The sequence below is a fragment of the Trichoderma virens genome (assembly GCF_000170995.1).
Source record: "Trichoderma virens Gv29-8 chromosome Unknown TRIVIscaffold_5, whole genome shotgun sequence".
Classification (NCBI taxonomy): Eukaryota; Fungi; Ascomycota; class Sordariomycetes; order Hypocreales; family Hypocreaceae; genus Trichoderma; species Trichoderma virens.
Genome location: NW_014013744.1, coordinates 2,917,817 through 2,934,256, shown reverse-complemented (window position 1 = coordinate 2,934,256; position 16,440 = coordinate 2,917,817). Strand labels below are relative to the sequence as shown.

At 47.8% G+C, this 16,440-nt stretch overlaps 4 protein-coding genes across 4 annotated transcripts; all 4 read right to left on the bottom strand.

Moving 5' to 3' along the window:
- Positions 1-43: 43 nt before the first annotated feature.
- Positions 44-947, bottom strand: TRIVIDRAFT_129816 (uncharacterized protein; the record flags this gene model as incomplete). Its single annotated transcript, XM_014102839.1, has 2 exons — positions 44-211; positions 465-947. Coding segments are annotated over 2 exons (651 nt in total), but the record flags the coding sequence as incomplete, so codon positions are not given.
- Positions 948-2,403: 1,456 nt separating this feature from the next.
- TRIVIDRAFT_148982 (uncharacterized protein) lies at positions 2,404-3,879 on the bottom strand (the record flags this gene model as incomplete). The annotated part of the gene is made up of 1 exon (XM_014102838.1): positions 2,404-3,879. A coding segment is annotated over one exon (1,476 nt), but the record flags the coding sequence as incomplete, so codon positions are not given.
- A 1,958-nt stretch (positions 3,880-5,837) lies between these two features.
- TRIVIDRAFT_49 (uncharacterized protein) lies at positions 5,838-12,257 on the bottom strand (the record flags this gene model as incomplete). The annotated part of the gene is made up of 2 exons (XM_014101927.1): positions 5,838-7,686; positions 7,774-12,257. Coding segments are annotated over 2 exons (6,333 nt in total), but the record flags the coding sequence as incomplete, so codon positions are not given.
- Positions 12,258-13,761: 1,504 nt separating this feature from the next.
- On the bottom strand, positions 13,762-15,522 carry TRIVIDRAFT_190955 (uncharacterized protein; the record flags this gene model as incomplete). Its single annotated transcript, XM_014102837.1, has 5 exons — positions 13,762-13,924; positions 13,979-14,145; positions 14,201-14,515; positions 14,575-15,360; positions 15,448-15,522. 5 exons carry the CDS (start codon positions 15,520-15,522, stop codon positions 13,762-13,764), a joined length of 1,506 nt encoding a protein of 501 aa, XP_013958312.1.
- Positions 15,523-16,440: the final 918 nt, after the last annotated feature.

The window sequence follows — 16,440 nt, the reverse complement described above, 5'->3', positions numbered from 1 at the left end:
TCGATGTCCCGCCGGCTTGGACTGCATAGTGAGATACAATGAGACGGATCAGGATGCCGATGCTCACCAGGAGCGGAATGGTCTGCCCACTGGTGTTGACTCCGTCGATATTGTCAAACTGGTTCCATCGTATTGTCAGCTCAATGGCGGTGATATGAAGTCCACAGACAACTACGTTAGATATGCTTCGCATGGTGCGTAGGAGATGTTTCTGCTCTTGTCTGGCGCGCTCCCGTTTTACCATGCGTTCTTGGGTATCCTGCTCTGGCCTGATGCGTCCCTGTCAGATGCATTACTGGGTACCAACATAGGCTTTGAGAGGGGAGGCTAACTAACTGTCTTCGATGATGCTTCTTTCGACGTCGATGTCTGCGTGTTCGAAACTGTCCATCCCAAAAGCCTGTATATGATAGAGCAATGCCAACGCACACCAGAATAACGATGATGTGCAAGGCAATATTGACCACGATGAATGCGACGTTATCGAGCCTGACTTTGGTGAAGAAGAAGCCGTAATAATCGCAATGGCGCCCCTTGGTCGGCATATAGGTGCTAAAGAACCAGAGCTGCAGAGCTGATATGATTACCATAAGCATCATGGTCGAAACACCGTAGACCGGCATGTAGATTTCTCTCGTCCACTTCAACGGATCCCATTTTCGATCACAGCATGTGAGTGCTCTCCAGACGTACATTGGTGCGAGAAAGATGTATGAGCCACCAGCGAGCTGAAGCACAATGTAAATGTCTGCTGCTTGGACATTTTGATCCACAATCTCGACAAGCAACGCCAGAGCAATGGCGCCAGACAGAAGCAGGCCCAGCAATCGAATGTCTGAGACGTCTGCTTCGTCAAAGAATTCGACAAGAATCTCGCCAAACCACTGGAGATAGATTCCGAGACGGATTCCCAGACCGTACATGTCAGGACGCCCCTCTCGCCCACATGAGATCATCGTGCAAGGCTGTAATCACAGCAGACATTTTCCATGGCTATTGTAAGAGGTTTGCGATATAGACGTCCGTCTCTATGAATATTGAAATGGGAAAATTGAACAAATGAGTCAAAAGGCCGTGGACGTGGTCATTTGCTGCAACTCGCCTTGCTGCAGGCCGGATTTTCGCTCTGTCTTTTAACCTTAACAGACGGGCTTCATGTCCGGTTGGGCAAAGGCGAAGCAAATCCGCTTTCCGGTGCCGCTTACATGTTACATCCCCAGGGCATTGCTTGACAGTGTCCAGCATCGTCCAAGCGGCGGAAGAGGCAGGTAAGGCGAGTTGGTGTCAGTGCGGACACGCCATCAATGTTGGACGAGGTGACACAAGAGAGGCTGCGAAAGGGCATCATCACGGGTTCATGGACACGGTGCCTTTCTGGATGGATTTGGCAGATGAGATATGAAACAAAGGGCATGTGTTTGTCACAGCCCAAGTGCAACCTGTTTGTTGGGTATTCATTTCACGAGAGTACTGGTATGAAGACTGGACTCATGATGTGTTTTTCCAAAGTCGAGGGCTGCTAACCTATAGGTAGATGTATGTAAGTTTCAGAAGCTGCCCTATGTATTGCGTCCACAAACTTGGAGGCCGCTTGTTACACGAAATTGAACAAACACAAATATATCCCGAATGAAGGGGGGGGAGAGATAGGAAATTTCATGCAACTATTTTGCGATTGTTAGAAGTGAATGTATTGCAGTCGTGAAATCATTTTCATTTTCCAAACGAGAAATCAATCAATAGCTGAGCTCTTCACAAATAGCGATGTTGGTTTAGTGGTGCACCTGTCTTGGTATAGTGGGATATCCGCTGTAAAATGGAGACAGATGCACTAAAATATAGCGGCTTGTCATCTGAGTATAGCACCGGAACGAAGGCCTAACTGGGACAAGCCTCATTCGGATCGATTTGAAAGATGGCAAAACCCCACAGAGGGGCAGATGGTGTGCTTTTCCCACAGCAATATAACTTCATACTAAAAACACTAAAAAAGCAAAATTTTGCAAAAAAAGAAGTGTTCGAAACGCATCTGGGGCATTTGCTCCCGGCAGGGCTTGAACCTGCGACCTTCGCATTACCAATATTTGAACCGAAGCTCTAGTATTAGTACGAAGCTCTAACCAACTGAGCTACGGAAGCGCTCGAATTGTTGAAGGATAGTGAGGATATTCTCGTCATAACCGTTTGGTGATGAGTCTCATCCTGCTTTCTAAAGTGATTACATGCAGTCGGCCTCATTCCACTTTGGATTGTTGAGTGAGGCGGCTTTGCAATGATAGATATGTGTACAAGATACATGATTGCATACATGTAACTTGTCCTCAGAATTAAGTATTCGGCCCAGAAGGACTCATCTTCTCATGAATAGTAATCGATCAAACTTGGATATTGTACTGCGCTACATTAATCTAAAAGCAAATCCAGCTTTTCAATTGCCTTCTCCAGAATTGCCTCTACCGTCTCCCTGCCCATGATACCGTCCTCAAATGAGGCGTTGATCACTGTGTCGCCACCGGCCACGCCAGCAACGTTGAAGATAACACCGCGAGACCCTGCGTTTCCGTTTGTCGCGGCAGCTGAGAATTGCATATCATCAATAGACCAGCTTTCTTTTGTCCCGCTGGTCGCCGCAGCATCTTTCGGATAGTTCGAGAAAGCGCCGATATTGGACACCAGATATGTATCGCTGGTTAGCTGTCCTATCCTTGGCATCGAGGTGGTCATGAAATCCTCGATATCACTCCCTATCAGTGTACCCGCCATCCAGTCCTGGATAGACCCACGAATATCACCGTCCATCCTTGACTTGTATTCTCGGACCAGCTTCCATACGGCACTTCGAAATAAGGAAACCTTGCCGACGTCCTCCTTTGAGTCGCTATATTGTGCAACAGCCTTGCGGTAAGGCTCCATTTGATCAATAAGTGCCGAACCTGCGGCGGCATTCATCACAGTGCCGGTGCGAGCCAAGTCGCCAAATTGGGCCGCTGGGAGATAAGGTCGAAGGTCAAAGGCGAATCGCGACGATCCAAACTTTGCCCGGGGATAAAAATCAGTTGCGAAAGTGAGATTCAGCAAGGTAATAAGTAGGGGAGTGAAGGTTGTCTGATTCGCACGGCAGGCAGAGAGCACGGTACGCATCTTGTGTGAGGGTATGCGGTAGCTCGAAACTCTGGTGATTGTTCGGTTTGTGTAGACAGTTTTCGCCGCTGCTGCTTGAACATATGGTCGGGATTTGGGAAGATCATAGAAGAGAAGTCTCTCACTAAAGAAGAGGCGGAGGAGAAACCAGATCATCATCTTCCAGAGTAGTCTAGGAATAGATGGCCTAACATTTGAATGATCGGTAGGCTCAGGTGGGTGCTGAATGGTGGAAGTCCAAGTGAGTGGGATCTGTGTTTGCATCGGTTTCGGATCCAGAGGTAAAGAGTTGAGGGCGGCGAGAAACTCGCGATGAAATACGCTGCCTGACATGCCATCACCAACAAAATGATGGTACACAAACACGACGTGTTTTCTTCCCACAACTAGCACTTTCCACCAAGGAGTGTCTGGTTCATCGTCGGTCCAATCCCACTGGTTGTGGGCATTCTCAAGAATCGTTGAGTCAACTTCCGTAGCTTCGTCGTCATCCATGAACACCACACATTGTTGCAAGTCAATCTTGTGGAGTAATGCACGATGGAGACTATGCTTTCCAGGCCTGGACGATGGCAACCTCACACCAATGGCACATAAGGCTGGGTGTGCTTTAATTACAGTTGCAAGAGCGGCGTAAACAGCACTATCCGACAAGGTTCCCTCATGAGATGAATACTTTGTTGAGACAATAATGTTCGATTGGACGCCTATGCGGTGGAAGCAGTAGAACATGCGGTCGTAGATGCCTATTTACACTAAATGTTAGTTTGCTCATTGATTGTCGGTGGCGTTGGTTGGCATACTAGACTCCCGTAGAAGCGTGTACTTTTCAGACAAGGACGCCATGTTCAATTGCACATTACAAACCTCCCCAGATGAATTACCTGCAGGGGAAATACACCACCAGATAGTATACGTGACGCAGGCAGGGACCACATGGGAGATGTACGTGTCTCTTATAAGCCGCTGACGCCTGTTTAGCACTCCTACGCTTACCTGATCCTACGCCAGGGATATATCCCTCAAGGTCGGTAATGAATTTCTCGGTCTGGGCTCTAAGCAGGGCTACCAACCGGTCACTTAGCACTAGACGCTCCATTAGCTTGCCTGTGCCGGGTATTCACCTAAACACACCCATATTCGGCAACCCGAATGAAGGCACAGAGTAGTCTAGGGCTTACATTATAACAGGCATAGCTCCGGTCAGAACATGGGCCAACTGGGACATGCTTTAATGAAGTTGAAACGGACGGAAATTGGCATTCAGGGCCATTGAAACCATTAGTTTGTAGAGCACTGTCGCCGCAATGTACCACCGGCATCGAAAATAACTGAAGTCGAGCATCCTCAACTTTAAGCCGTATCCACTCTTCCCGCGGGTGCTTTATGCCAGAAACCCGGCATACGAACGATCGAAGATCGGCGATGTTAGCAGCTCACGACTTTCTCCGCTCTTTCACATGCGTCGGATGCGAAAAGGATCGATTACTATATTAGTCTAGGTACTGATTACCCCACCATTCAGGTACATGGATACCTATATATTAGGTGGTTTAGTTATGGTATTTTAGGCGGGCTTGTAATAGATAGATTACGGCCAAGTTAAACACCAAAATCACATATATACTCTTGACAGTGACATAACAGGCATAAAGTGGACGAATAGCCCAAGGTCTACAAAAAGAAAATGGAGAAATAGCTCTGTTTATGAAACGGATTATGGAAACAATAATTGAAATGTTCATCTTCTATAGGACTTCCACAATTCGACCATACGCTGCAGAGATACCCTTTGAATCTCGTTCAAGGCGACTCTTTGATGGTTCTAAACTCGACTGTGAGCTCCTTGTCTTGTGTGTTTTGTCGATGGGTTCTACTTACACTTTGATCTCCCTTCATTTCACCTCTCCTCGATACCCCCCTACCCCTCTGGCTTAGTGGGTGATAGGGTTTCTCATAGCAGCTGTATATGACGAACTCCGGGTTCTCATAGCAGCTCTATATGACTCACGCCGAAGCGGTCTGGGAGCTCTTTCTTCCCTTTCGGCGGAGCGTCGCGAACCACCTGGCCGAGGTTCTTCTTCATATTTAACCCAATCATCATTGTCTCCTACAAGAGTGTCGTCGTCACTATGTCCCCCGACAGCCCCTTCGTCTTGTGCTCTGTCCTCTTCCTCTTGCTGTCGTGTCTGTTCGCGATTTGGATCTAGATAGGCGTTCTCCGTAATATGTTTCATGATAAGGTCATATCTCTCCTCCTTAGAAAGGCCTGGCATTTCATCGATGGCGAAAATTTGTTTATAAACGTCTTGTTTAGCGGCTTGCTCAACTGTAGACGCCATGTCTGCCATCCTCCTTATCGTCTTCTCGGTCTTAATCTTCTTCTTAATCTTGCCCTCCCCATAACCGACTGCTTGGTTCACGCCGAATTTTAACACGGAAGGGAGATATGGCACAGGTATTAACGATATGCCAAAGTTTACTCCCGTCTTGGCGGCTTTTATCGGGTACAATGCTTTGTTCTCCTCCAAGTTGTTTTTGACCCTGGTTTTGAGGCTTTGTTGCTTCTTTTCTGCCTTTTCTACTGCAAGACGCAATTTTGCAGTCTCCTCATGATTGCTGTGCTGCCCATACCAGTCCGTCATGCCGCCACGGCGTTCCTTGCTATGTCCAGCACCCATGTCTTTGTCTTTGTCTTTGCCAGTGGTACCATCAGGATCTACCCAGTTGACGGGGTCATTTCGCACATACGCATACACGTTGTATCCGTCAATGGTACCCAATGGGTCAGATGATGTCCAGCGTCCGAGCCAAGGCGCGTAGTATCTGGCGCCACAGGTGTAGAAGCCACTCTCATTATCACGCCGATACCCAGCGAAGCGATATCTCCGTGGTGCCTCGATGTCAGATTTGCAGGCCTGCAGCACCGACACGCCGAATGGGCTGTACTCTTCGTACGAGATGATTTGGGCCTTTTCATCAGTCTCCAAGCTGGTGCTTACATGGTAGCGAAACAACGGGGTGGCTGCCGCCTTTGATTTGTCTGCAACCAGGATCGGGTCTTCGATGCTGACCACAGCTGGTCCCTCCTGAGTTTCCGTCGGGCTGATTAAGGAGGTATTTGTGGTTGATTTAACCGTCAGGCCATCACCTTGATACGTGTGGTAAATCTCAAGAGAGTCGAGAAAGATGGTTTCCTTTAGCTTTCGCGGCTCGGAGCCCTCGGCACTCACAGCGTCCGTTACCTTGCGTACTCTTCGTCCGCCCTCACCATAGACGTACCAAGTCGTCTCTGGGACGCCGTCATTGACCTTCTGCCGTGCGACGTATTGGAGCTTGTTGTTACGGTCCCATCCCAATCGAGAAAATCCCGGCATGGACGTCATGCATCCATTCTTTCCAGCGTCGCCATCATAGCTGTACTGCTCCGTCAGGCCAGCAATCTGGGTATTGCTAAGCCGATTGTTACTTTTGGTCGGCTCTAGCAGGCTTGGTTCGTTGTAGTGATAGATTCTCGTCCAACCGCTAATAGATGCGTCTAATGACTGATGATCTACGGAAAGGATGTTGTCTTCGTCGTCGTAGATGTATGTTTCGACATAGTTGCAAACCTCGGTGGACTGCTCAAAGGGCAACGCTTGGTATTTGGGAGATAAGACCTGCCGCAAGCTGCGGGATATGTTGGCCCCGGCCTCAACTGTTTCACGGCCCGTTGCGCTTACCAGTCGCCCAAAAGCGTCGTAATGATAATTTTTCACCGGAACGACTTGTTTGTTTCGGAAGAATTCTGTCTGCTGAGCAGCGTCTTCAATGCTCGAGACTCGACCTAGACATTCATACACCATGGTCAGATCTTCTAGCACGGTGCCATCATCTCTCCAGGTCCGCCTCCGCGTCAGCTGGCGTGTATTCTCGTCGTATGTGTAGGCACAATGGGAAGTGTTTCCATAGTCTACCTGAAGGGGTTGACCATCAGCAGCATACACGGCATTAGACACATGACATAACCAGGAAGCATCGGCTTTCGTTAAAGCTGCGGCGGCTTCAGAAGTTGAAGAGTGCAGGGCCTTGAGGCCACCGGTAAGATCGAACGTGCGCTTAGAAACTCGTCCAACTGCGTCGATCGTTATTTTGGCACGGTTCAAGGCGTCGAAAATAGATGTCGATGTGTGAGGCTTCTCTTGTATTTCGACTTTTCCTTGCCAATCCAACGTAGTTCGATACTCTAGCGCAAGATACGTGTCGGTGGACAAGCAATTGCCCTTGAAATCATAGATAGCGTTTCTATGCAATCCAGCCTGATCAGAGACCTGAAACACCTGCAGACGGAGATTTTTCGACGCAGCATCTGCCTGCTGGTCACCGTATGATATCTCGCTCCACAGCACCTCGCTCTGTGTTTTTGGGTCCAGCACTCGTGTTTGCGTCTTCCTTTGAAGTGCATCATATACCAGGCGTTGTTGTCTATCAGCACCGTCTTTCTCCAATACAAGCTTGCCAGCACTATCAAGCACTACTGCCCGCACTCCTGAGTCCATGCTGTGGCTAGCCAACAAGCGACCGAGGACGTCAAACTCTCTTCTTTCTACTTGACGACCTAGGGAATCAACCTCGGCGACTCTATCACCAAACACGTCGTATTCTGAGCGAACTGAACGTTGGTGACTTTCACCTTGCTCTACCATCTCGATGGCCTTACCGCGGCTGTCAAAATGAGTAGTACGAGGTTTATTCGCGTATTCGGCCGATTTAGCAGCAGCATCCTGTGATGGTTTGTCTCCTGCGTGGGATCGTAGGTCATACCAAGTTGGCAAAAACAAATTCGGGTCCAAAGCGGCGAAATAATAGCCGACATCTTGGTCTAATCTGGGATCCGCCACGAGGATGGTATCGCCTGTATCATACGACGTACTTGTCCAGGGGCTGAGGCATTGTTTAGTCCAAGTGTGATCCGGATGGAGAGTGCCGACACTTCGATGTAATGCATCTAGAAAAGAAAGCTGGAAAGGGCACTCCAGTTCGATGTGTGACTGCCAAAGATGAGTTGAAGAGAAATAAGGCTCTAGGCTTAGTATCGTCCTCCCTTCGATGTCCTGGACTGTGTTGTCTGTAACACGCCATTTATTATCCACACCGTCCCAATCCACGAGCCTAACCTCTTGAGACTCTGCACCTCGTCCTGTAAGATAGGTGATGCTGACAAGAATATCGCCAAGGTCATCTGGGTTAGCCTGATCTGTCATAGCATGCTCAGTGCGAGCCAAATCTAGGCGAAATGTTGGTAGTATCTTCTCCGAAGAGGGGAGAGTGAGCCTCGATCTGCAATGGAGTGTACGACTGCCCGCTTTGCCGATCAGTGTAGCTGCGGCAGCGCGAGATGGCTCGCTGATAAAGGACCGTATTTCACTCTCGGAGACAATGAGAGGTGTCTCGTCTAGCGAGTCACCCACAGACTCGCTGACTTTGCCCATATGAGCCAGGGCTGCTGCCTCACCCAAGGCGTCATAGATCACCTGAGTGCGGTTCCCATTGGCATCCGTCACCAGGGTGGGCTGCATGACCCGGTAGTCGTTCTCGGCTGTTGCAATATTCTGCATCGAGTCAATGCTCTGGACCGGCAAGGTACTGTAATCATCCATCTTGACCTCAAAGACGTTGCCAAAAGCATCCCGGGACTTCTTTGGAGTGAAAAACGTCCTGCGAGCGTGTTTGAGAACGTCGTCGCCATCGCCGGCCTCCCACAGGACTTCAGGCGATGGGATCCATGCGCATCCGTCTTTAGAGATATCGACGTATCCACAAGTGCTGAAGAGCATATCTTGTGGGTAGAAAACAAAGCCCTTGTCTTTAACAAGGCTTTCGCACATGGATTTGTCCATGGCGAGTTGGAATTGCTGATCGACAATGGAAAAATTCTCAAAGACGCCAAATTCCAACCGACGTGACAGATCTTGACTTCGGTAATATGTTCTCATTCGTTGGCCAGCATGAACAGTCCCCCCAACAGCACCCAGTTCTTTGCTTCTAACTTCCTCGATATCAAATAGCTGGGGCTTTGGGGAGTCATTTATATGAGAGATGGTTGTTGCAGAGGGCATAGGCTTGTAATAGCAGTCAGCATCGCCTTCGCTGTCAACCTTCGTTGTATAGTCAATTTCAGTATAGATTATGTGGTGATTCTGTTGAGCAGCTTGAGTCTCAGTCGTAGAGGGTGGGCTATTTTGCCTCCCATAGTAGACTTTCATGGACTTGGTGATATCTCCGTACAGGTTGGTCTTCACGGTGAGCTCGTGTTCTATACGTGGCAAGCCTTGTCCCCTCTCGTAGTGAGCCACAAGCGATTCACGTGGTTGCACCCGAAAGGTCACCGGCTGATCCAAGGTCTTGGCGTCACCAAGGAGAATAACGTCGTACGAACTTTCAGCGACAGTGTATGGTATATCGGCGGCAGCAGATTGATCCTGTCCGTAAACCTCAGAGCGCAGCTGCCGTCCTTTCAAGGCTCTGTATGCGTCGTAGTATTTGTCATGAGGCAAATCCTGGGGAATGCTTGACTGAAACCGGCTCTGATCGAATGTGTCCGAGTTAGATGGGCCAAGACCCATTTCCTGGGCCCCTGTGTGGTACCACTCCTTCGTGTAACAGGTTGGCGTTTTGAGTTTCTTTCTCTCTCGATTGATTGTGAATTCCTCATACTCCCACTTCTCTGCCATTCCAAATCCTCTAAACTCTCTCTCACGACCATCAAAGTAACCATCATGATAACGAAACTTTGTGGTTCGAACTGACAAGGCAATGTCATCTCTCTCCACGAGGCGGCTGGCCGTATGTATTGGAAAGGGAAGCTTGGATTTCCACGGTCTGCCCTGACGTTCATCCTGGAGATAAAACTTGGTTGACGGGGTATATTTGACACAAGTATTGAGGCCAATACCATTCGACCATTGTTTCAATAGGTGTGGTTTTACTCCGCTGGTAAGGTCAAGATATGAAATGACAAACTCATCGGCAATTGTATTGCCAGGCCCAGCCCAACAAAGGCAAGAGGTTCCGTTTCCCAAAAGGTCCAGAGAAAAGACCGAAGACAGGTTATCTATTTGTGGGAAGCAATCAATGGGCACTCCATCACTCCATGCATTCCCACAGAGGTTGAAGTAGGCAACGGCCCCTCCTCCTGAAGTGAGGTATACCAGATCTGTAGTCCCGCTGCCGTCTATGTCCGTGAGATGAAGTCTCTGGAACGTGAATTGATCCTCGGAGTCAAATATAGGCGAATTTCCCATGACAACCTCGGTTCCAAACCGGCCATAGCCCGAGTTTGGGCAATAGGAAATGTGTCCATTGGAGATTTTGAGAGCATCCGCCAAACCATCACCAGTAGCGTCCACAAAGAAGAGTGCACTCTTATCATCATGTGATATCATCATCTGGATGCCATCTTGACCCTTACAGGCTCCTCCGAAGTCGAATCCATTTTTGCCTAATGACTGGTACCAGGCGATGCCGTTGTCCATGCTACAAAGCACATCCCTTCGACCGTTACCAGTCAAGTCAACCCTACGAAGAGAGCTGTCGGTAGCGTCAAAGTTAAGACGCGAAGGGAAGGGCTTGAAACTTTCCCACTCATCCTTGGAGTAGCACTCGTAGTAACCGTCAGTGCGGCCCGTTTCATCGCACAGTACAAGGTCCTGGTGGCCATTGCCATCGAGATCTTCAAAGTACGAGGCACTGTAGTCTCTAACAGAAGGGTATGACTGAACAAGTTGGACTGGTCCAAACTCGTGCGGCGAAGCAGGCATGGTCTCCTCTGCATCGCTGCTGTCGCCGTCGTCATCGGTGGCCATGTTGATGGCATTCTCATTTCGCTGGTAGTACCATGCTCCGTCAATTTGGATCAGGAATCCTGGCGAACCTTCGCCATTGAGATCGATCCAATGAGTCTGGGCGTTTGGTTTGTTCACTAAAATAGTCTGCAGGTATTCCACTTTCATGGTTTTTAGCGGAAGAGAATCTACCGGAGGGACTTTTTCGTAGACAAAGGTGTATGGTGCTAAGCTTTGTGAATCGTAAGACTTATTCTCCTCATTCCAAAGATGACCGGTAGATGTGAGCGAGCTAAGGAGTGACCCTGACGGTGCTTCATCGTATTGAAAGTTATAGGAGAACACTAGATAGTCGTCAAGTGGCAGCTTCCCTGGAAGATGGTGAAACAAAAGTATGCGCTTGCAAAGGCGGTATGAGCGTATCTCAAAGCCGCCCGAGAAACTCGAAGATGAATCTTTCCGGACATCCCAAGCTTTTGTTTCACTAGTTGTCGGCTTTACAGGATCGTGCTCTCCAAAATCGAAAACCACCTCAAATATCCATTTCTCCTGGCTAGAAGCTGGTATGATCTGCCACGACTCCAAGTCTCTGGTTGGGGTGGCATTGCCATATTTGATCGATTTAAGATATCTGGCTCGCGTGCGAGTGGATGGCTCTCTCTTGGCCTCCCAGATAGGAAGGGAGCCATCGGGCGTACGAATCCCATCATCGTTCTCCGATTTATAAGAGAACAGCATGGCGTTACCAAGAGGATCATGGATTTCGCAAAGCAGCCACGAAAATACTCGATTGGCACCAGACTCAGATGTTTCCATAACCCGAGATTGGTTATCTCGGCCGTAGAAGCTTGTCACATTGTTGACGGAAATTGTTCTCCAAAACACATCATTCTCGTCCTCTGTGCTTGTGAACCTTTCAATGCGCATTTTGTCGCCGCTCTCGACTCTGGGGCGGTATCTCTGAACAGCATATTTGCCAAGAGATGCTGAGTACAGGAACCGCTCACCATCTTCAATCAAGTCATCAAAGCCAGATAGCAGAAACGTATCTGAGCCGTTGTAGCGCGGGATCTCTAAAGTGGTTTTGCGTGTTATGCTATTGAACGATAGATTCCAACCGATACCGAAAGGGCCATTTCCAGCTCCCGAGTTGTAAGAGAGATTGAGCTCTGGGTGGAAATTGTGCCGGCTTTGCGTAAGATGTAACGGCAGATCTAAGGTAAGAGTTCCGTTGCAAGGGTTGACTTCAAATTTCTGATCGATGGATCTTAACGCGCCGCCCCCCTTTCCGCTCGAAAAAGCGGAAGCATCAACTTGAGATATCGTAGGGATCCTGGATGAAGTAATCGAAGGACCTCCAGTAGACTTGCTGCCCACATCTGCACCAGGATGATCGTCAGGCTTTGGGCGCCTTGGTAGGGTAGGCTGCACTGTGGGTTGGCTTTTTGTAACCATCGTGCACTCAGATTATTGCTAATAGCAGGTCAGGTGAATATTGAAAGTTGATGTGCGACCCAAGTGATGCAGTCCAGTATACTGCTCTCTCTGGATCATGAGTTGTGTATAACTCAAGTTCCCTAGCCTGTTTGTGATGCTTTGGCTATGCAATGTAGGCTTTCAAGAGATAGACCGTCACAAAGGGAATACGCAGGCAGGATAGGCAAGACAAGAAGAGTCAGATACAAGGAGATGCCATTTAAATAAATAAGTGGTTCAGATGAATGCGGTTGCTAGTAACTCACTAGCTATTTCATCATCTTGCAGACTCTTTAGTAGCTGAGTATTACACCTATGCACATCAGAAGAGGGGCGGGAGGGGGAAATGGGAGGGGTGTAAGACATCCAGAGTTATGATGACGGGGCCTTCGGGTTATATTTAGCCAATAGCAGGACTGTTACAATACCGTATGCGAGGGAGGGACCCAGGCGGGATACTCGTACCATTCTGTGTACATGTATCAAAGCGTAGCTCTAAATGCATGTCTTGGAATCCCTTCATAAAGTATATTACGTTGCACACAAACACGTGTTCCTCTCTGGTAGGACATCAATGAATCGCAACACCACAAAACGTCGCGATCCGAACGAATCCCACAGCCGAGTTATCTGAGCATTGGCGCAACTCCACGCCCTGCAATAATCGTGAGAGTAAATGTGTTGCTATATTCGGGCATCGGCAAGGAGGGCATCCCTCCCATAAAATATCCCGTGGCGATTGATAGCAGGCTATGGCCATCAATCTCCGCAAGTCGAGGCCCATCCATCAATTCCGACTCGAAGCAAATATCTCTGTGATCATATGCTATTTTCTCTCCTTTATTCGCTGGGCACCGAGACACTAGAGAATGTCTCCACAGCATTGCTTCTTATGTTGCATTGCATGTTCAGCTGGCTCGGAACAGTGGCCACGGCCCAAATTGAGCCTAATGTAAGACCACGATTGTGGCTATACGCCTCTAGATTGTCCTATAGGCAATGCCCTTGATATCCTTCTTAAAATGCGCATGAGGGAATCCAAGGCAACGTGCTTGTGCTTCATGTTCTTACGCTACTATAGTCAATATACATGTAGTTTTACATTTTATCCAATAGCTCAATACCTGTATACTTGCTCCGTTCTGATAACAACTCCGCCGACCAAAAAACCCCCTTCTAGAAAGGGAAGTTTAAGCGCTGATATGATGAGAATGGTAGACTTTACTTATCACAAGAGACTTTAAAGAAGCGTTCAAATTGGCTGTTCATATATTTATACTCCTTCTGCTCCTTACACCATGAATAACAATCAATGTACGTCCTATGCGGCCACCCTTGGCTTGATGTAAATGTTAAGATTTGGCTTTTGCCAGAGTGAATAAGCCATGTTTTTTTGGAGCCAATCCTTACTATCGGGATGCAGAGTGATGTCGAAATTCCACAGGATTTTTGCAAGAATCAAGCGCATTTCGGCATACGCAAGACTATAGATAGTTAGATTGATAATGAATAACTTGTTTGGGAGGATGACTACTAACTTCTTTCCTATACAATTTCTTGGTCCATAAGAAAATGGCTGAAGCACTTCTCGAGGATCACTCGAAAAGCGAGCATCACCAAGCCATCTTTCTGGAATAAAGGAATCAGGCAAAGTGAAGTTCTTTGCATTATGATACATTGGCCATTGCCAAATCCCCAAGAGAGTCTGTAATTATATTAGAGCCTACTAAATCGCCTCCTTGACGTCGGATGATACTTACATTTTCTGGAACATACTGTCCACAAATCACGTCGCCGCCAGGCTGTGCCCTGCGTGGTATGGCGGTCGGGACGGGAGGATATATCCGAAGTGTTTCTTGCAGCACAGCCGTCATATAACTCAGCTTCTGCACACTGAGAAGATCAATCTCAGATTCATTTGAAAAGCTGGATCTCACTTCGTCAATCGTTTTTTGGAAGACTGTTTGGTGGGTCAACAGCATAAAAGTGACTCCAGACAAGGTCGTGGCGGTTGTCTCTGATCCGGCAATAATAAGCAGGCTTGCATTGTCCCAGAGCTCAGCACGAGAGAATTTCTGTGAAGAATGTTAGTGAGAACCATCACCTAGAGGTGCCATATTGGTAAATCCTATACCATGTCGCCCTCCCTTTTAGTCATGACTTCCATGAAATCTGACCGTGGGTTGGTTTCAGCCAGCCTTTTGTTAACCTTCTCTTGTGTAAGTTGAAAATGCGCATCAAAATTTTTGCGTGCTTCCTTTGAAACAAGCAGCTGAATAAGACTATCTCCAAGCGGGAATCGGCGTAAAGCGGTATTGATGGAGCTCACACGAATCCTTTGGAAAATGAGAGATACCCAAGGGTGATAGTCGGAGTTTTGCAGGCAGCCGAAGGGCTCTCCAAAGGCCAAGTCCCCGATGATGTCAAATGTCGTCCAGTTATACCAAGACGTCATCTCCATGGGCTGATTACCATCGGCGCAGTTCTCCCGTAATTTGCTTATCAACATATCGACGTAGCTTTGTATAAGAGGCTGCTGATCTAACATTGCCTGAGCCGAAAAGCCGTGAGACAAGGTTCTTCTCATTCGAGTATGGTTTTCGCGGTTAGCACTGATAACACTGTGCTTATGCGACTGGAAGAAGATGTGATCTTTCCCGTTCTCTCCCTGGCCGCGTTTTCGATGACCCATGATATCATTCCAGGCAGCACCGTTAATGTAAGATAACTCATCAGGTGCTACTCGCACAACGTCTCCGTAAGTCTGGTGCAATTCGTAGATTTTCCGGTGGGACATTCCAGAGAAGATCATACGGGTGAGTGGGATCCGAGTTGCGGCCCACAGTCTGGGACCAGGGTACTTTCGAAGCGGATGGAACCAGACATTATAGATTGGTATTGAAATAAGGTACGCAAACCCCTATGCCAGCTACGTTAGCCATATTGTAGATGCCAAGATATAGGAGCATGAGAATGTAGCAGAGAATGAATGTTAAGATATACTTACAAGAATAATGAGCCATGCCGCGAGAGCGACTCCAGGCCGTAGAGAAAAAAATAGACTTTCGGCAGTTAACAGCATACTGAAGTCTCTATATATAGCTTGACTATCGTATTCAAGCTCGATATAGGTTCACTGTCCTAGTGAGGAGATCGTTTACTTCTTATATTCCTTTCAGAACATATGAGGAGTAACTGCAACGGTATTTGGAGTTAACCTATTCCGGAGTATCCGCGGAAACTTAGCCTAAGTTTTATAAGTATCATGCCTTTAATTGCGAAATGTCGGAGGTTATGAATACCGTCATTTACACAAGGTAGTATCTCGTGCTTAGCCGGTGGGCCTCCTTGTGCACAGCGTCTCAACTGCAACCATTTCACATTTATGTCTAGATTGGTATTTCGATAAGTTATCCCTACTTCATATATTATTTAATGTCGGATCAGTCATGTGGCATATATTTGTTAAGCCAATTATGAGGTTTCATACTTTTACACGCCAGCTGCTTTTGCGGCGCTTTCTCTCGTTATCATTGGTGTTGTTGTAGGGTGAATGGATTCGTGATTGTCTTGTGCTAATAGGTCTCAGTGGCGGTCTGACAGACGTTAAAATGTAAAACAGCAGTTGTAAGTTTCATGTTATTCCAAACTTACTCGCATTCGTTCGAAGTTGTGGACGCAGAGCCAGTGTCTATGCACTCTACGCTGACGCTCAAACCCAACAGATACTAGAGATCCAGACGCGCTGAAGTCGTAATGGGTATGAACTTGTATAAAAGTACAAATGAGGCGTATAGTTATTTGTACAATAACTCTTTCCACAGATTCATCAAAGGACTTTTCCACCTCGAAACGCCCGTCCATGTCCGCGGGGTAGGTGATGCCCTTTGGTCACATCGCTGCATCACACCACGGCCGTATAGTAACATAAACGCCGACTCCGCATCAAAGAATGGCTTCACAAGAGTGGGCCCGTCACAAGCATGGGAAGTAACTGTTT